This window comes from Periplaneta americana, chromosome 17 (assembly GCF_040183065.1).
Source record: "Periplaneta americana isolate PAMFEO1 chromosome 17, P.americana_PAMFEO1_priV1, whole genome shotgun sequence".
Lineage (NCBI taxonomy): Eukaryota > Metazoa > Arthropoda > Insecta > Blattodea > Blattidae > Periplaneta > Periplaneta americana.
In genome coordinates, this window is record NC_091133.1 from 34,099,924 (window position 1) to 34,122,083 (window position 22,160).

General features: G+C 34.3%; 1 protein-coding gene across 4 annotated transcripts in view; it reads right to left on the minus strand.

The window, feature by feature from the left end:
• Positions 1-22,160, minus strand: part of mIF2 (mitochondrial translation initiation factor 2) — a 104,623-nt gene that overhangs the window by 30,357 nt on the left and 52,106 nt on the right. For all 4 annotated transcript variants that reach the window (XM_069816202.1, XM_069816205.1, XM_069816203.1 and 1 more), the window contains 2 exons: positions 17,772-17,986; positions 8,306-8,510 (listed from right to left, as the gene is read on the minus strand). In XM_069816202.1, the coding sequence (XP_069672303.1) occupies positions 8,306-8,510; positions 17,772-17,986 (420 nt within the window). The remainder of the gene's footprint in view (positions 1-8,305; positions 8,511-17,771; positions 17,987-22,160) is intronic.

The window sequence follows — 22,160 nt, forward strand, 5'->3', positions numbered from 1 at the left end:
ATGCATCCATAATGACTTCACATTACCCAGACATATGGAAAAAGGCTATTGTTCGTCCCCTTCCTAAAATTAAGTTACCTGTAACACCTAATGACTATAGACCAATTAGCATTCTTCCTGTTCTCTCAAAAGCTTTGGAAAGAATTGTGCACAAACAACTGACAGATTACCTCAATACTCACAATATTCTTGACCCTTACCAATCAGGCTTCAGAACGGGACACAGCACATCGACTGCACTGCTTAAAGTGACTGAGGATATACGTGAAGCTTTAGACAAAGGACAGATCACAATACTAACACTTTTAGACTACTCCAAAGCCTTCGACACTGTAGACATTGACTTACTAATTGCAAAATTAAGAGTACTGCATTTTTCTGATAATGTGTTAGCGTGGATGGACTCCTATCTTCGTGAACGCCAACAGTGCATGTCTATTAATAATCGTTATTCCACTTGGCGTACCACGAAGACTGGCGTACCACAAGGCTCTGTCCTAGGACCTCTACTATTTTCTATTTATATTAATGATATTTCTTCTAATCTAACATCCTGCCGACACCATATTTATGCTGACGACATACAAATTTATCTGCATACTCGACCTAACTACATAAATAACGCCATAACTAAAGTTAATGATGACTTGAATTCTATATCCATATGGTCGAAAACGCACGGACTTAATTTAAATGCAAGTAAATCGCAGGCAATCTTAATAGAACATCAAAGATCGAAGTGTGACAAACAAAATTTGCCACCGATAATTGTAAATAATACTACTATTCCATACAGTACGACTGTGAAGAACCTTGGTATTTATATGGATTGTCACCTGGAATGGAATGAACAAGTGAATCACACTTCCAAAAAAATATTTTCCATTATTCACTCATTAAAGCGACTGAAGCACTTTCTTCCTGATAAATTAAAATTAATCCTTGTACAAACACTCGTGATGCCACACTTTGACTACTGCAATATTATATTAAGTAACCTAAATGCAAATTTGAGCAACAGGCTACAACGTGTGCATAATGCGTGCGTCTGTTATATTTATAATATTCGTAAGTATGATCATGTTTCCCCGTCTTTCCAAACTCTGTCTTGGCTAAGGCTATGTGATCGACGAGCCCTGCATTCTCTTGTTCTCTTATTTCAAATTCTGCGCACCGCTACCCCAATCTATTTGGCTTCTCGTTTTCAAAATTTATCCGCATATCATCAGCTAAGTACAAGATCTCATCATAACAATTTACTCATTATACCCTACCACAAGACATCTTTATATTCTTCATCCTATACAGTTTCAGTTGCTAGAAATTGGAACTCGCTTCCGAGTGATATAAGGGGTTGTTGGACAATAACTTCATTTAGGTCAAAATTACATAAATTCTTACTTAACAGATGAATTGCTGATTAATATGTGTTACTTATAATGAAACTAACATCTGTCCATTCTTATTATTATTATCATTAATTTCTCTAAATAGATTTACAAAACCTCTAATGGCAATTACATTAATATTCTCATTATAGAAATAGAAATATATGTATTCTCCCTGTAACATAGTCCTAGTAAGGTTATATTAAATTAAATTTTCATCATTTTTACTAGCTATTTCAAATATTAAATTAATTATAATTCATTGAATTAAATTAGCTCATAAATTAAGTTACTACTTTACCTTATAGATTTATCTAAATTTAAATAAATGTGTAATGAAGAATATTGCTGGATAACCTTTTAAGTGTAGAGTAAATATTTGTAATTTAAATTTATGTATTGTATTGATTAAGGCTGGTTGAGTGGAAGAGAAGGCCTTATGGCCTTAACTCTGCCAGCGAAAATAAAACATTATTATTATTATTATTATTATTATTATTATGTTCCTCTCTCAAAGTGAGAGTCCAAGTTTCATAATCATAAAGAACAACCAGTAATATAACTGTTTTATAAATTCTAACTTTCAGATTTTTTGACAACAGACTGATGATAAAAGCTTCTCAACCGAATAATAACAGGCATTTCCCATATTTATTCTGTGTTTAATTTCCTCCCGAGTATAATTTATATTTGTTACTGCTGCTCCCAGGTATTTGAATTTTTCCACCTCTTCAAAGGATAAATTTCCAATATTTATATTTTCATTTTGTACAATATTCTCGTCACGAGACATAATCATATACTTTGGCTTTTCGAGATTTACTTCCAAACCTATTTCTTTACTTGCTTCAAGTAAAATTCCCGTATTTTCCCTAATTGTTTGTGGATTTTTTCCTAACATATTCACGTCATCTGCATAGACAAGCAGCTGATGTAACCCATTCAATTCCAAACCCTCTCTATAAAAAACTCTATTACTAAATAAAGGAAATTCTAAGTAAAATTACCAGCAGTCATTTTATCTTAAGTCTTCTGTTTCACGTAGATATCTCTGTCTGTAAGTCTGTAAGATGGAAGCAATCTCCGATGCACAAATCATGAAAATTGAAATCTAACACTAAGACAATAACAATATTCAAGGGCTTGCCTATTATGAAATTATCTCAGAATTTATGACAAGTAGTATCAAAATGAATTTCTATCTGAAACTGAAATGTGTATGAAAATTAAAAAATCTAATAACATATTGTTAACTAGTGTTAACAATGCAAGAAAAAAAACATCTCAAAATTGTACAAGGACATAATAAAAAAAATATAAATTTAACTAGCACACTTATGCTATAATGGATTAATGAATGCGAACAGTTTGTTTCAAGTAGTTTTTTTTTTTTTTTTTAATTTTGTAATTACTGAGGAAAAACTTTCTGATTCATTACTGTAATAAGCAGATAGTTTAATGAAATTTTTTAAATTTATTTTATTGGGTTATTTTACGACATCTTGGTTATTTAGCGTCTGAATGAAATGAAGGTGATAATGCCGGTGAAATGAGTCCGGGGTCCAGCACCTAAAGTTACCCAGCATTTGCTCGCATTGGGTTGAGGGAAAACCCTGGAAAAAACCTCAACCAGGTAACTTGCCCCGACCGGGAATCGAACCCGTGCCACCTGGTTTCGCAGCCAGACGCGCTGACCGTTACTCCACAGGTGTGGACTTAATGAAATTCAAAGACGTGAAAAATACTTAACAGAAGAACATAATATGTATTATTTTACCCTCTTAACAGATTAAGTCATAAAAATAGTCAAAATTGGATAGGATATGTTATCAAATATTCAGAGGAAGAATTACTAAAAATGCCGTGGAAGGAATGCCATATACAGTGGTAGTGTTTTGAGAAAAAAACCGCATATACAATTTATATCATAAAAATTAAACTACTGTAATAGTATATTGCATATACTAAGTGCATTATTGCAGAATCGAGGAACAGTTTGAAAAACGAGATGAAGTCGAATTTTTTTATATTTTAGATATTCTGATAATGTACCTAACACATGTATCTTGTATATTACAGACAGTTCATTTTACAAGGAATGTTTGTATTACGAGTCAAGCGGCGGCAAAATTTGTGCCGAGGTTGCGGGTTCGAGCCTGGCCCAGGTCAATGGCATTATATGTGCTTAAATGAGACAGGCTTATGTCAGTAGATTTACTGGGATGTAAAATAACTCCTGCAGGACAAAATTTCGGCACACCAACATTGCTGATATAACCTCGGCAGTTGCAAGAGTCGTTAAATAAACCATAATTTAATTTAATTTTTAAATTGTGTGTTACGAAAGTGACCTTGGCTGTGACGTGTCCTGTACAAAGTCCTGGGTTCCAACGTATTTTGATTTCGTTGAGTTTGAAGTTCACTGTGGTGTACACGTACTTTGTGAGAAGATGATGTATACTGTTGAAGAACGAATTTATCTAGTATTACGTGAAGAAAAACAATTATAGCAAATGCATTTGTAGATTTGTGCGCAAATTTCTCAATTCAACAATTCCTACACAGTCTTGCATTTCGAAGCTAATGAAAAAGTGGTGTACATCAGGTTCAGTTTGTGTCAAGCCTAGAGACTGTAAACAACATGTTTTAATGGCAGAAAAACTTGAAGATATTGAAATGCGATTAGAATTAAGTCCAAAGAAATCTTTTTGTTGCATAAATCAAGAAACAAACATATCCTGCGGGTTAGCTCACAAAGCAACCAAGCTAATTTAATTTCGACCATACAAAATAAGATTTTTGCAAGAAATCAAGCAAACAGATTTTGCCCCCAAAATATGGTTCTGCAGTTGGTTTCTTGAAAATGTTTACAATGAACATCTTGATCCACAGCTAATGTTTAGGACTGATGAGGCATGGTTTCATCCCAATGGTCATGTCAGTTCTCGATATATTGGAGTGATGAAACTCTGCAGATTGTACAGCAAATCCCATGCACAGCGATAAAGTAGGGGTTTGGTGTGCGGTAGTGCAAGAAGAATAATCAGGTTGATATTTTATGCACAACTGTGAATAGAGATACAATACTGCCTCTATATTTAAGCCAGCTTACAGACGAAGAAAAACAATACGGTCATTTTCAACAGGACAATGCTACTCCACATAGTGCTGAATGTTCACTGGACACCATAAGATTCCACAACGAACAGCTGATCAGTATATACGTGTGCGGGGGAACTTCGGCAGTGAGAAAACATTGTAGTGAAGGAATTGACCCATGACATCATGTAATAGTGTACTAATGGTGAATACTGAATAATATATAGTCAAGTAGTAGTAAACCTTGAAGCAAACATTGAAGAGATCTACAAGAAGTTGGAAACTCTACAAAAAGAAAACAACCAAATTAAAAGTAAGGTAAAACATCTAGAAGTCGATCAGAGAAGAAAGAATTTAATATTTTTTGGAATAGAGAAAAACAAGAAGGAACGGGCATTGGAAATATACAATACTGTAATGAAAGTGTGCTGGAATTGGTTCAGGTTTGATGTGAGTGATGGGCAAATAAAAGAAGCATATGGAATCGGGAAAAATGTATAGACCTATTTTAGTTAAATTCTCAAGTATAATGAGAAAAGAAAAAATTTTGAGCAAACAGCAGTACTTAAAAAACTCAAATATTAGACTAGAACACGATTTTGAATATGAAATAAGATGCAAGGAAAAAATGGTAATTTTGCTAGATTATACAGAAACAAATTAAAGATAAATGAGGAGATGTTTGATTTGGAATTCTATTTGGATAATTTGAACCTACAGAGATAGGGACAAATGTTAATGAAATGGGGAAAAAAAAAAAAAAAAAAAAAGATCTGAAAGAGGAGATAAGGAACGTTGTAGTAAAACATACGATGGGAGAACTATTTGGAAAATTAGAAAGTGGAGAGGTCATCACACAGAAAAGAATAGCAAGTGATGGAATGAAACAGTCAGCAAATTACAGCAACCAGAAAGAGAGGCCAGCAGCAAGAGTAAAAATGCAAAGCACAGCAACAGCAGCAGACGAGGATGACGTCAACAAGCGACTGAGAAAGAAACAAGAGACTTTCACCAAAATAATGATGACGACATTAGGTAGACAGGAGAGAACCAAAGGAGAGCATACAGGAGCTGAGGACAGTAAAAAGAGTTCAGTGAATCCAGCTGGGAGAATAAATATTGGTCAGCAATTACAAAAGGGATTGAGAGATGAAGAAGAAACTGAGATAAGAAGTCAAGATTCTGCAAGAAGTGGAAGGGATAAAATAACATTAGCGACATAGAATAGAGGTACGTCAGTGGGAAGAAGTAAGAGACAGAAAAGTTATAACTTAGAAGTTGGTGGATGAATGACAAAATGTAGGAAAGTGATAAAGTGAAAATGGTGATGGTGACAGAAAAGATGGTAAGGCAAGGGAATAATAGTGAAAAAGGATGAGAAAGATAAGAGTAATAACCAGAGAGAGATAATTAGTAATGATTAAAATATAATAAAGAAAGTGGGAGTGGAAATGTAATGAAAGTGTAAAACTAGTTCGTCTGAAAATATATAGATTAGATTAGTTGGAATATGTGATCAGTGGACATTAGTGATTCAAGTGAATGAATAGGATGACATCTATGGAAGAGTTAAACATAATGTAAACAATGTGGGAACATTAATAAGGAATTTAGAGAAGTGATTGTTTAGTTAAATGAGATTAGTAAGAATATGATAGATAACTGGGAAGGAAAGGGAGTAAGTAGAAAAAGAAGGGAGGTGAAACAGAGGTGATAGAAGTGGTAGAAAAGTGATCTGGGTCATTTATATGTAATAGCCGGATATTACAAAAAAGAAAAAAACCTACGCAAAATATGTATCTAAGGAAGTGATGGTACTGTGTACAAAAAAGGTGAAGGGCCATCATGACCGATGTATGGAAGCTGGTAGAATAAACGTCACGTCACGTCACATATCATATATCATATCATATCATATCATATCATATCATATCATATCATATCATATCATATCATATCATATCATATCATATCATATCATTCATATCATATCATATATCATATCATATCATATCATATCATATCATATCATATCATATCATATCATATCATATCATATCATATCACTGGATACCATAAAGGAAGTTTTCGAAGATCGGATAATAAGCAGAGGTTTGTGGCCCCTAGATCCCCTGATCTCAGTTACTGTGATTTTTATCATTGGGGAAACTTAAAGCGTAAAGTGTACAAAAATAATCCCCATACATTAGAACAATTGAAGATCTGAAGTAACTGGTAAGTACACAACATTTTATATTTTAAATCTAGCGGCAGCAATGGCACAGAGCACGTGGCCAGTGATGTGAATGTGTGCTGAGCTGCCACCAGGCTCAGCATTCCTCGTAAAATGAACTGTCTGCATTTTTTGGAAGATCGTCATTTAAATTAATTAAAATATTAAAAATCATATCTTTAATACGTAAAGATTACTGATATAAGAACAATGGCAACAAGACATTGCTGGGGCACTAGTGTAGCTTCTTTTTTTCGATTTAAATAATTAATTCAATGTTTATTCTGGTAGTTAAATTTAGATGCTTGAATGTAATATTGTTGTTGTTAATTAATGCTGAGTTCTTGGCAACAAAGCCATTAATTTTCTTGCTCTCCAATATTTCTCACACACAGCAGGTTTAGAGGAAACTATTTGACTGAATAGTTTTATGATAATTTGATGATGAGATTGTAGAGACATGGAGAATCAGCTCTGCTGATTTAGTACAGAAAAATAAGATAATGTTTCTCTTTTAGGATCATTTTACTTGCTGCACTAGTGCAGTAGGTAATCATTCCAGTACATTTTTTTTCTTCAAGAAATGGATTCAGGACACCTCAAAATCTGTGCTTCAGTGACTGGCCATGATAATATCTTTGAAAAATATTGGAGTGCAATAGGTCAAATGACTTTGTTGTTAAATGCCTGGTATTAGAAAACAACAACATTTTTTTTCTTTTGTTTGCACAGTAACCAGATGTGTGATACTGTCAACATCTGAACAACATCGGTAAGTACGAGGAAAGAATATGATCAAAAAATTTTTTTTCACTTTCCTTTTTGTACTTTTTAATTATTATTTCGCAATTAGATACTGTCACTCTGGAAAATTGAGAAAATACAACAATCAGTGTACAGTTAACATTTATGTACTTCTTTCTTGCCGTATATAGGTAATATACGAATCCATCAACTCATGGCTATAAATCTTGTAACACAAGAGTTTAATACATGCAAGAAGTCAGAGGCAAGGAAATGAGAGAAGTGAATGCATAGAAACTATAATTAATTTTCACACATGTTAAGAAAGGCAGTAGGAACATGGCTTCTGAAACCAATAAGAGAGCAGAATAATAGATCATTTTCTTCTTTTATGATATGTAAATTGATTAACTGGATATTCTTAACATAATATAAATCTTATATGAACAAAACCATTGATTTGCTATATAAATTAAGCACAATAGCAATAGTTATCAGTGATCATGAGGAAGAATAACAATAAATCCTAAAAAGTTATGTTGCTTTGATAATTTAGAATAAGACCTCAAAGTTCTTAAACAATGATAATTTAGAATAAGACCTCAAAGTTCTTAAACAATGTTACCGAACGAATCTTAATAACAATAAAAGACAGAAGGGATGACGTAACTCCTATAATGCATGCACAATTTGATACTAGTTTAAGACAAAAATATTGTACAGTCATACTTAAAATATAAACATATAGGAATTACAAATATTTTAAATGAACATAAAAAACGAACATATGGTTATGTCAATATTAGTGTAAATAGTTATTACAAGTCATAGCAATAATAACCTCATTCTCAACTTCAATAATTTCATCTCCAGCTGAAGGAAGTTCTCGCCAACCTAGTACCTCAACAGGTGTTGATGGTGGAGCCTCTTGAACTGATTGTCCCTGTTCATTAAACATGGCACGTACTTTGGCCCATGCCAATCCAGCAACCAATACAGATCCTTTTTGTAAAGTGCCTCTTTGAACAATGGCTGTTGATAGTTTCCTGCAAATAATTTCAAGTCACATCTACTTTTCTGTTTGTCTGTTATAAAACTAACTTTTCATGTTTCAGTCTAAACAGATGTCGCAAATGATCTAATCTCACACAGATGGAATTTCAGTCAGTAATTACAGCACTGATCTCACAACCCTTCATCATTATTTTTTTATAAAACTTTATTAATCAATAATCTCCATTTACCTAACTGCTCCTAAGGAATATTAAATCAAGCAAAACTGACATATGAAGCAAACAATCTTTTCAAAATTAAATATTTTGCTTCTTTCTGTGTTATATTACTCTAATTTCAATACCTCTTGGGGAAAGTGATTTGACTGGTCAGTACAAAACTACTTAAAATTCTTTTCTCTTTACTTGGTTTTGAGCAAAAATACAAAATAGTTTAAAGTGATCCACAAAAGTCAACTAGATGTTGAATACCGTAACCCTTTTAGTTGAAAGCATCATTAAATACAACATTCTACTGCTATTACTACAATACAGAAGTTCCTTCAACCACACTGTCTAAAGAGCTACAGTTGATAGCATAAGTAGTCGAAATGAACATTAAGTGAGCAGCATAGATTTCCAGTGGAAAATACATGAAACTCTTGAACAGAACAGGCTAATTATTTGTCATCCAATAACAATATTTTGTTCTTATGCTTTCAGAACTTGCCTTCTGGAGTCATTAAACTGAGGAATTAATGTTAAAATTTTGAATACTGTATTGGCTTTGAATCCACTTGGAAACTAGAACAATTTTTCATGGTTTTTGTTCTCATATTCAAAAAAATTTAATATTCTGTGTACCTAAGTTGATCCCACCAAATACAGTCTGAAATATCACAGGCACATTTTGTTGTCTTAATAGTTGATTGGACATCAGATACATCCATGAAGTGTCAATTGTCCTAAATTTTTAGAAATGTAAGTAAGGATGCCAAATAGAAGAATGTTTTCTCATAGTACATATTTTAGATTTTGGTTGATCAGCTTGTTCACCTTATTAACATGCTGCTACAGTTGTAGTTCTAAACTTATAGTTCATATTTAAATGGTGCTAGTGTTATGCAGTACAGCATGCATATATTCAAGCAAAGATTCTTAGCCAATACAAGTAAATAATTTTTGTATATATTCGTGCATATACAGTAAATTAAATTTGGTATTATCTCAGTCCACCAGCTCCATCAAACAAGTGAAGTCTTCTTTATTTCCCTGCCAACTTTTGGAAATTCCTTTGTAAAGCCAAGAATTGAGCTTCAGATTCACAAATGAAAAAAGAGATTTCCATCTGTCACACTTACTGTAAATGGCAATATCAAAGTCGGTTAATAGAAAAAGTTCATTCCCATGAATCAAATATTCAGTGCCTTGTCACTTCACATATTGAAATGTCAGTAGAATGGGATCCAGAAACCATTTCATCTGCTCATGACCTTTTGTTTCTTCTGATATATTTCGAATTCAGTTTTTTTAAGGCATCTTCGACAAACTTTCCATTCTCTAATGTTCCTATAAAGTGCTGCTGTCAAAGACGATTAACATTTTCTTCTGTGGTAGGACTGCTATACATACCAGATTTTCCAGAATAGTACTGGATTACAGTCATCTGTCCTGGTGTCCCGAAAGTGCTTTTTGGGACATATAAATGTTCCGAATTTGATCAAAATTGAAAATAATTTTGCTTCATGCAATGGTACATTAAAAATTCCATTCATTTATGCATATTGTCTCTCATATGTATTGCTGTATATTGAAACAATAACAGATTTGGAAACATTTCATAAATGAGACAATTGTCGAGCTATCATAACGTACAATTTTAAAACTGACTAGCTCATTGGTTGAGAATCAGTTGCTATTTCATTTTGAATTCGATAGAACAACAAATGGCAACAGTCAACAGTTGCTTGGTGGTGTTGGAGACAACGTGTTCGGTTTTGTGTTGCGACAAGTGAAATAAGTGATTTTTGTGTGTGTTCTGACTTCTACAATACCTCCTAACCGAAAGTGCAAGTTCAATGACAAACTGCAAAATGACTTTCTGTAATGAAGAAGTATAAGGAGGAGGATTATGATAATATGACAATGAAACAGTCAAGTGCTTGAAGTGTAATTCGGTGTTTTCCATGGCTCATGGCAGAGCCAGATATTACAGAACATTTGAAATCTAAAAAACATAAATTAGTGCTTTAATCTGCTTTGATATCTGAAAAACTTACAGGTTTCTTTTTTGTACCTGTTAAAGCTGACAGTGACTTTTACAAATTAGCAGTGAGTGACGGTACATTTTCTTTCCTGACTGCCAAGCATAATCATAGTTTTAATTCAATGACTTGCACATCAGAAATCATTCGAGAATTGTTCACCAAAATGAAATTCTCATGCACTCATCAGAAAACAAGAGATATTGTTATTAATGTCTTAGCACCATACACCATACAAGAAATTGTTCACGAGTTAGAAAAAGCGTGATTTGTATTTGTAATGACTGACAGTTCGAATCACAAGAGTACAAACATAGTTTCTGTGCTTGTACGTTATTTTGTGCCACATACAGGTATAACAGTGAAAATCTTGCAATTCATTAATATGAAAGAGGAACCTTCAGACATTCTCACAGATGTAATTTTGGAAGTTCTCAACAAATATAAATTAACAGATAAAGTTGTTGCTCTTTCTGCCGATAATACGAACACAAATTTTGGTGGAGTTAATCAAGGAGGCAGCAATGTTTTCAGCAAAATAAAGTTGAATTTAAAAAGAAACATTTTAGGTCTGCGTTGTGTTGCGCACATTCTTCACAACAGGATTTAGAGAGTGAGTGACTTTTTAGCAGTTGTAGAAGCAATTGTCTGCAAAATTTTTTCATATTTTTATATCTATGCAGTTCACATGGAAACTCTTAACGAATTCTACAAATTTGCAGATGTTCAGTACCAATCAATTCTTAGACATTCAAAAACAAGATGGCTATCACTTTTTCCAACTTTAGAGAGAGTTATTTCCATTTTTCCTGGTTTGAAGTTGTATTTCCTCTCACGAAAGTCATGTCCTCAAATCTTAAGAAAATTTTTTGACTTAGCTTTTATGGCTTTTTATTTCTGAAGTCTCGACTAATTGAGAGTGAGGAGATAATGACTACTGAACTTCTTACAATTCTCAAGTTTTGACGGTGAAATCATTGCAATAAGTGAATGTCTCAGGAATCTTCTATGCCACATCAATAAATTTAGGAATGCAGTTATATTGTCAGACTCCAAAGCAACTATTCTACCAATCGTCTCTAAACACACACCTTCATCTCAAACAGCAGAAATAACTAAAATGCTCTCTCAATTAATATCACTCAATAAAAGAATTGTATTCCAATGGATACCATGGATTGGGAAACGAGAATGCGGATGCTTTAGCAAACAAGGGCAGCACTGCTACTTTCAGACCTGTTACTAAATCTACGTATTACTCTGAGGAGATTTATTAAATCTACATACTTAGACTTCAACAAACAAAATTTGATAACACAATCCCATGGGAAAAAATGGACCTCTCTGCATCAAAATCCACAGTTAATTCCCGATTTACCACGAAAATTGTCTGCAGCTGCATTTAGATTGGCAACAGGCCATGATTGTTTGGCTAAACACCTGCATAGAATTGGAATATATCAGTCCCCTAACTGCCCATTGTGCAACTCAAACCAAGAAATGGATTCGGAACACCTCAAAATCTGTGCTTCATTGGCTGGTCATGATAATATCTTTGAAAAATATTGGAGTGCAAGAGGTCAAATGACTTTATTGTCAAACGCCTGGCATTAGAAAACAACAACAATTCTCAATTCACTCATAGATAAAATTCGAGATAAGATGGCAGAGCTTTTTTTAAATTCAGAGTCAGTCCTTGCTTTACATGCTGCAGGGAAAGGGGGAAATCGATTAACAAAATTTTCACTCAATGTGAAGAATTCTATGATCTGTGATTAAGTTACATTAAAAAATGGGTCATCAGTAATCACACTGAGGAGCTAATGTCTTTATTGTGGCTTTGTTTGGCATCGAAAGATGTATTTACATGGACTGCTGCAAAGTCATCACTTTCTACTGTTTGTAAAACTTCGGCTACACATATTGATAAAGAGCAATATTTCGAACAATACAAAATAGTGTGTGTGTGTCTAATCCTCAATATTTAACAGTAAAGTTATTCTCCTTCTTGCTTCCCAATATTTAGATGTAAGGTCCATAAAATTTTCCAGAGATTTACAGATTTTTAGATGTTCCATGTCCATGGCATCTTCTTCATTGCACAATAAACATTTAGCATAGTCCAGTAAGCCGATTTGATGTAGATGTTTTGTAAGACAGTCTGAAAATGGCCAGAGCAAATTTTCGTGGTAGATCAGGAATGGATTTCAAATCTTGTAGTAAATTGTTCCATCTTGAATTTTGCTGTTCACTTGGAGAATTAGTGTTAATTTTCCTTTTGATAACTCGTTTTATGGACTCATATGAAAAACTGTAGTTCTTCTTTACACTTATTCTAGTTTCTTTCTTGGCCAACATATCAGCTTTCTCATTACCATATATTCCACAATGGCCTGGAATCTATTGGAGAACTAAGGTCTTATTTAAATTTTGAATCTGCTTTAACATACAATGGATTTCCGTAATTTTTTCTGATTTAGCAAAAGTAGTTGTACTAACTGCCTAAATTGCAGCTTTGGAATCAGATAAGAGAACTATATTTTTGCATTTCTGTAACCAAGGAAAAACATTTTGGAGAGCTGCATAAATAGCTTCAAGTTTACCATCAAAATTTGTTGTACATTTGCCAACATTTTTATAAAATGAAAAATATGAACCAGTAGCACCTGCTCCAGCACCTTCATCTGGATTCATGAGTGAGCCATCTGTGTAAATATGTACCCAATCAATCATCCTGTGGGTATCTTGTGTTAATAGTCTGAAGAGTATTGGATTTTGCTATTTCTGGGTGAGTATCACTTTTGTGGAAGATTTCATCTAGATGAGATGACAATTCACTCAAATTACTTATTGGATTATACTGAAGTATTATATTTTCTTTTCCAGTTGGTAATACAAAATAGGTGAAAAGGTTATACTTTCAAAATAGTTGAAGGCGGAGTGGGGTTCAGCTGAGAATGATATTATACATATTTCATCACAGCATTTCTTACATTTAATGGTGGACCTCACATTTTCACATACACTACGGTAAAATATCATAAAAATTTATATTAACGATGGAAAATTCTTTACATTTTCTATTAACACTAGAAAGTTCTTTATATAACGAATTCATCAAATCATTAATGATACAAGTTTAAAAGTGTGTAATCAAGATGTATAGTACAAATGATTGGCAAAAACTTATCTGTAAAGAAATACTATATTTTTACCCTTTTAATCATCTTTATCAATGAAGTGAAAATGATTTTGTTTCACAGTGTTTCCTCTAAAACAGGAGGTTTTTTTATTACTTTTTATCTTTATCACTATATTGCAACTAATTAAAAATGTGTGGATATTCTGAATACATTAATAATAATAATGAGAAGTAAGCAAAATATGCATGAAGCATCAATACACTAATGCAACCTAAATGTGTGAGTAGACGAAAAACAACTGCCAAAACTTTTACAAAGCAATATTAAATCACAATTTTGTCTCCAAGAGACAGTCGAAAAATTTGTCTGTGGATTTCATTATAGTCTCAAGCGTTGATCGGTCAGTCGTCATCCACTGCTTGTAGGTCACTGATTCACTGAAGTTTTATACGAAACATTTCTCTAAACCCTCTCTTATTTTGAATGGTTCAGGACATTCTGTACATTTCCTGAACAAGCAATTTATATGAGGAGGATTGCACACCATAGTAGCCAAGAAATGTTAAGTTGGAAAGTATAAAGAAAAATTTTCTTGAAATCCAAGTAGACCTGAAACTTTAATAAATTGCTTCCGGCATAAGTTTTACATTCTGATAGGACACAAACACAGACAGTATAGTCCACTAACTCCAGCTAGAATACAATTTCTTGGTCAGGGTTAGAATTTTTAAACAATGCATATAATTAATTTCTGCTCATGTGATTTACTCCCCGATTCTTTAATCACAACAAATATTTCTTACCAGGCATCATTCTGCTTATCTCGTCAGAACAACAGAATTCTTTAACTTTACCGGCAACAGCCGCGAGCAAGAGTTTTCTAGGTTTCGGATTTGGTGAACACAAAATTCCCTTTCCCTTTGCCAGGACTTTGGCTTTCCGAATTATGTATTCAAAAGCTGAAAGAAACTATTTTTTTATATTATTTACGCTGCAGCTTTTAGGTAGTAGTGTTAAAATGGTGATTTTCACACTTTTACCTGAATTTTGAAAACTTTCCTGCAACTGAGACAAAATTTCAGAATCAGAAAGGTCCTGGTTCCTCGGCATCTTTATATCGAAGACTTTGTCTTTTACAATATTTTCAAATTTCTGTCTCTTATATTTCTCTTGTTGTAGCCTTTCTTGTTTAATAAGGAACACACCTTGGTCAAAAAGACTTGTATTTAATGAACTTACATTTGCTGTAGAGTCGACGTATTCTTCATTACTAGAGTCATTATGAGGATTCTGCGTAATAGTATCATATTATATTTTTATTTCTTTGTGACACATAGCGCACACCTTTTGTTCCTGTTTTAAATCAGGAATACATTAAGCATCCACGATATAACACTTCTTAAATTTTTCCTCTAATTACAGTGCCCTGATTTCTCGAAGGGATTGCAGGAAACACAGGCCTATAACTTAAAACGTGACTCCATTACATCGCACAAAACTACCACATACTACGAAAACTAACGACACTGCACTTGAAACAGATTGCACGTTTTGTGTAAATTGAATGACGGCCTGACAGATCGATGACGCAGCTTATCAGACAAGTAGGAACTCGTGAGCATGCAGTGTTGGTGTAAGACAGGGTTAAGTGCTACAAACCAATACATTGATATATTTTTTTTACCGATATTCCTGAAACGTTTCCAAAATGAAACTTACACCAAGGGGAGAATACTCTTACCTCTATAACATACATTTTTCGCGAAATAATTTATGTCCCGCATTTATAGATATGCAATGTTAAAATGTGTTTCACGTGACTATTCAATAAAGAATTCATTATTTTGATGCAAACCTATTTTTATTGAAACGTATGATCCCTTAGCTTTAAAATAAGCCCAAGTTTAAGATTCTACCTCAATTAGAAGAGAAGTTATGAATTATTTTTGTTGACATAGTATGCGACATTTTTTCTCGTATTGACAGAATTGCTGTAGGGATATCGTGCATTATTGAGGGCTAAAATTTTACATAATTACTTAACTTAAGGTTCTTTACCATCCTACCAAATTTAATGAAAATCTGAGGTGGTCGGGTTGAAAAGTCCACTTTTTTGTGTTGATTTGACATGGAATTCCCCATACATTACTTTCTGTTCAGGTTATAACTGACATTTTTTAACTTTTCAGTTTTTCTATTCTTGATTGAGAATATTTTGGATACTTGTTATCAAAATTAGAATGCAGGCTATTGTAATGTCTATTAAGATAGAAACACTTACAGTAGCATGCAAATTAACCCTAACACGACATATTTTTACATTTTCTGTCATTGTTGGCCTCACAGCTGCTCATACCGCTTTAATTGACATCTGTAGTACGTGTAATTCCATTGTTGAAGGTCTGTCATTATTTTTTTTATAATATGTGACATTTTGCCTGTTGTTTTGTACTTATAAGCATTTCAGTTGTGTTGAAGACTTAATACTGCAATCCTGTGTACATTCTGTCGCCTTCACAAATGGATACAACTCCACGAAAACGGTCTAAAATTATAACATTAGCAGAGCATTCTTCTATGACACAGAGGCAAACTGCTGCAGAATGTCACATCGGTTTGGCTACTGTTAATTCGATCATAAAACGATACAGGGAGACTGGATCCATCACACCCCAGAAAAAAGGAAACTGTGGCCAGAAAAGGAAGACTTCACCTGCAGATGATCGTTTAATTGTCAGGAAAAGTAAATTAAATCCTAGACTAACTGCTGTCGACTTAACCCGCATGTTAATGGCTACCACTGGGGCGAATATTCACGTCACAACAGTGCGGTGTAGGCTTTTGGAAGCTGGACGAAGGGCTCGTAAGCCTATTAAGAAGCAACTGCTAACCCCTGTTATGTGCAAAAAACGCTTAATGTGGGCAAAATTACATTAACACTGGACAGTGAATGACTGGAAGAATGTACTTTTTTCCGATGAGTCTCATTTCGAGGTCCACGGCCACTGTGTTTCTTACGTACAGAAAGGATCCGAAAAAGTAACAGCAGCTCATCTCCAACAAGTACCCAAATACCCCCCTAAAGTAATGTTTTGGGGTTGTTTTACACATGAAGGGCCTGGAGCATTAATACCTATCAAGGGAATGATGAATTCTGACAAATATATTCACTTATTGGAAACCAGAATCGTACCCCAGCTGCAAAAATCATTTCCAGATGGCAGAGGTGTGTTCCAACAAGACCTGGCACCATGCCATATGTCTCGAAAAACTACAGAATTCAACAAGAAGAATATTCAGGTACTCCCCTGGCCAGGCAACTCACCCGACATCAACCACATTGAGAACCTGTGGTCAATTTGCAAAAGAAGAATGCAAAAAATGGATTGTTCTACAAAGGAGAAGATGATTTCTGCCCTCATTGGTGTATGGTTTCGCAATGAAGAAATGAATATTTGTGGGAAATTAGTGGAATCCATGCCAAATCGTCTCAGAACTGTTATTAGGAACAAGGGAGGCCACATAGATTACTGAGGTATGTCTTAGATCCTTTTTTTATCCCGTTTGAGTATTTTGCACGCTACTGTATAACCCATTATTATATCATGACATAATAAGCACAAGAGACATGACATTACCTTTTTTGAAGAAAACAAATATGAGTCGTTGTTGAACACATTCACTAGCAGTAATGATGCAGGGTAACCAAAGTTTTTTTCAGTTGCACATTACAGAAATTAAAAAATAATTCTCAAAGTGTTGTTATAGTAAATTAGTTCAAGAGCCGCAATAAACCTCTCTGAGAGCTCCATGTGAGTACCACTAATTTATACAACTCTTCACAATAAGGTGGTAATCTATTGACTATTTTTGTTATTCAATTTAACTGCACAACCAAATGTTCATACCCTCGTCTTGGATCTGTCTTCGATTCGACAACTACCCCTTCCACCAAACCACTTGGATCTCCTTTCAAATTCATCAATTCTGCCTGCAGTGCAATTGCTTCAGTCAAGGTTTCAAGGTTAGTTCCTGCTAGAGCTGACACTGGAACTGCTTGAATATCTCCGCCTCTATCTTCAACCTGAACACCATGCTGTACCAGCATATCTTTCGTGCGTTCCTGAAATTAAAAAGTACAATACATACCAGAGCTCCTAAATTTTCGAAAATGCTCTTTTGAATAAATATAGAAAGGATATTTCAGTACAACTGAGTTATGCTCTAATAATATTATTAACAACAACATTGTGGTCCTTTAGAAAAGTTGTACATATTTTGAATACATCACAGAAGTACTACTATACACTTTAATCATTAAATATCTGATACAGGAGACTATGAAAGAGCACTACCAAGACAGGCAATGTACCAGCCACTATCTATCAACAATACATTTTAAGAGTATTTGTAAATCATTGTCACATCAATGTAGAAGCATCCAGCACTTCAATATTTCAAAATGATTACATCACAGTAATAACTCTGAACCGCCAAAAGTACACAAGTAACACGATACCGTGTTACAAACTTATAACTACATGAAACATCACACTGTTTTTTTTTAGTAGGTTATTTTACGATGTGTTATCAACATCTGAGGTTATTTAGCGTCGGAATGAGATGGTGATAATCCCAGTGAAATGAGTCCAGAGTCCAGCACCGAAAGTTACCCAGCATTTGCTCATATTGGGTTGAGGGAAAACCCCAGAAAAAACCTCAACCAGGTAACTTGCCCTGACCGGGAATCGAATACGGGCCACCTGGTTCCACAGCTAGATGCGCTAACCGTTACTCCACAGGTGTGGACATCACACTGTTGACAACAAAGGCATAAGAAACAGCGACAGTTTTTACTTCAATACAGTATTGAAATTTACGAATATCTTTCTGAAATTTGCTAATGGGCATTTGATATCTGGAATAGACTACAGGATCGTTTAGGCTTTCATTTCATCTGAGAAAGAGTCTAATCTTTCATTATGGGTTTTTAAAATTATGCTTTTCTTTCTTTGTACTACAATATTAGGGCTTTTCGGATTTCATTACATTAGTCTTAAAATACCACAAATAACACTTTCTAAATGTAATAGCAATCTGTCCAGTTCTCAATGAGCAAACAACCGAGTAAGACATGATTCACTGCAAGCCTGCTAACTTAGCAAAGTGCAGTAGCATATGGAAGCCATTTCATAGTGAGTAATAAGTGAGGTAAAAGATCTGTTGAGAAAGGATACCACAAGTCTAAGGGAGACCATCAATATTATTAACAGAAAACTGGACGATCTACAAAAGGAAAACAATCTATTAAAAAGGTGAAATATTTAGAAGAAGAGAAAAGGAGGAACAACCTAAACTTCTTTGGTATTGAAGAACAGGTGAAAGAACAGACTTAGAACACATATATTATAAAGTGATAGTGAATGTGTGTGGGAGTGGTTAGATATTGACAGTGGAAATGGAGAAGTTAAAGAGGTGTATAGAATAGGTCATGGGAAAAATAGGCCCATTTTGATCAGACTGGCAAACCGAATGATTAAAGAGAAGATCATGGATAGTAAGAAAGCATTGGAAGACTCGAGCATTAGTACAGATGAAGATTTTGAATATGAGATGAGGTGTAGAAGGAAGGTGTTAGTGCCATTTATGAAAGCAGCTAGGAAAAATGGACATTATGCAAAACTAATTAAGGACAAATTGAAAATTCATGGGGAGTTATTTGATGTCGAATTTTGTTTAGAAAACTTGAATGCATAAAAAAATGGGGAAAATATTTATGAAAGAAATAGAATAGAGATAAAGGAGTGAGTAAGAGGGATTGTTAATAATAATGGTATGAATAGAAAAGGTAAGGTTGCTGAAGGCATGAGGGCAGTGACACAAGAGACTACAATGAAAGGATGTTGAACGAAATCAACACTGTCAAAAAATACCATTCAGGCGATGAATTCTAAGGTGTTCGTGTCCGTTTCTAATGCTTGTGTCAGTTTCATTTTTAACAGCCATCGTTATGATCATGTCTCCGAGTATTTCTTACAATTATCTTGACTTCGTTTACGAGAGAGGCATTCAGTTCATTCACTCAGTTTGCTGTATCAGATTTTAAATAATTCCACACCTATTTACCTAGTTCCTCGCTTCACACTTTTAGCAACCCACCACACCCGAGATACAAGTTCACAGCATAACCTTATTCTATCAATACCATATCATCAAACATCTCTATACTCTGTTTCCTTCACAATACACATAGCCCATTTCTGGCATTCCTTGTCACAGGAAATCAGGAGCAGTTGGAGTCTAAAAATCTTTTAAGTACACTCTACTCAGAAATGTTTTTATTGAACAGAACTAGACTCTTGCCGAAGCTTCTAGATAGTCTTAAATGACCAAGTTGTTATTTTTTTCTCCTCTCTCTTCTCTCTTTTTTTTCATTTTTATTATCTTGATATATTACTTAATCATTTGTATCTGTATGCCATTTAGTACGATTTTGCTTTCAACTTTTTATGCCTTGTAACCCACATATATTTTCCTATTAGTATATTAACCGTATACTACAGTATATCTCAAGTGAATTTATCTCGGGCAGTTTATATCTTACAAATTGTATGTATGTACTGTTATTGCAAGTTATCTTGAACCTTCTGAGCGGGGACAGAGGGGCAGAGGGAAGGAAGCACGTAACGTGGATGGAGCCAAATGAGTTATTTGCGCATGCTCCGCAGCATAATCTCTTGTCAAGAAAAATAGGGCTATTTACTTCACTGCGTACCAAGCAGCAACCACAGGGTAGTAATTATGGTGAAATCACACCACTGCGGAGAAAAAGTAACGCTGTTATCCATAGCCGAGAAAGAGAAAATATAGCAAATATAATTAAATTAAGCGTTGCAAGGAGGAAAAATTAAACAAATATTTGCTGGAACCTCTTGCTAAGGAATATGAGAGAGCGACTAAATACTCTGGCAAAAGTATTAGTTCTGTGAAGAGAATTAAAAAATACTATTGAATTACAACCGAATGAACCTCACACTACTCCGGGAAAGAATAGGTATGTAATGTTTAGAAATTATTGCTATAATAGTTATGTACAATAGTGTGTGTATTGAGAGCGACATAATGAATTACTGTTGCAAGTTATTATTTTCTTATAGTTCTACTAAACATATTATTTCATTCCAGAATTAGACTTGTGTAAAGTTGAAGTGGACGACTTCGATCAACATGTTATTCGGGATACAGTCAAAGTATTATATCGTGTTCAGAAAGTAGTACCTACGATTAAGAAGATAATTCCGAATGGATGATGCCATTGACGAAATAATTAATTTTGGACCAAGTGATGATGGCAGCAATGATAGGGATATAGATTGTGTATAATTGTAAATTAATGTAAATTCAAATAATAAACCTGTAAAATACTGTTATAAGAATATGTACATATTAGCTCAAGGTGTAAGTCATGCAGGCCTATATAATGTATAGAAGTAGCTGTAGTAACTCCCCAGCCCGGATGAGAGAGGAGTGTACACACGATTATATTTAAATACTTACTCATTACAGGTTAATTAAAGCTTGCTACGAAACTATGTTCTCCTCTCAAAACCGGAGTATCGAGAGAAGATGATGTCTGTATTGAACCAAGTTCTTTTACAGTAGAGAGCCGTAAGGTAAAAGAACCAACGTTTTCTGAAAAGAGTCACGTTACCCGAGGGAGGGGCATCCTTGCCGTGTCGTTACGTTGATGAGTACACGCCGTACCGAGCAGTTCCAAAGACAGACTTAGGGGATGTAAGGTTCAAGATAACTTGCAATGACAGTATGTATGTATGTATGTATGTATGTATGTCTGTATTCCCCTTATGTTATGTAACTGATTTTGATTATATGTAATTTTCTACTTTATTTTATATGCTCCTTATATTATGTAACTGATCTTGACTATTTGTAATTTTCTACTATTGTGATTTCTAAGGTATCTTCTTTTGTGTTGTTTTGTAATCTATCACATAATTTTGTATTTTATGTATATTATTGAAACCTGGTTGAGTGGAAGAGAAGACCTTATGACCTTAACTCTGCCGCTGCCGCTGCCGGTGCCGCTACCACTACCACTACACCACCAAGTAGACGATCAGTAATGTTATCACCCCAATACCAACTCAGACAAATAAGCAAAGTATAAAATGGCAACAGAGTTGAAGACCATGGAGGTGAAAGGCAAAAGGGGGGAGAGAAGAATGCTGAACCAACGAAAGAAGAAAGTGGTGAATGAGAAAGTGAAATAAGTGTGG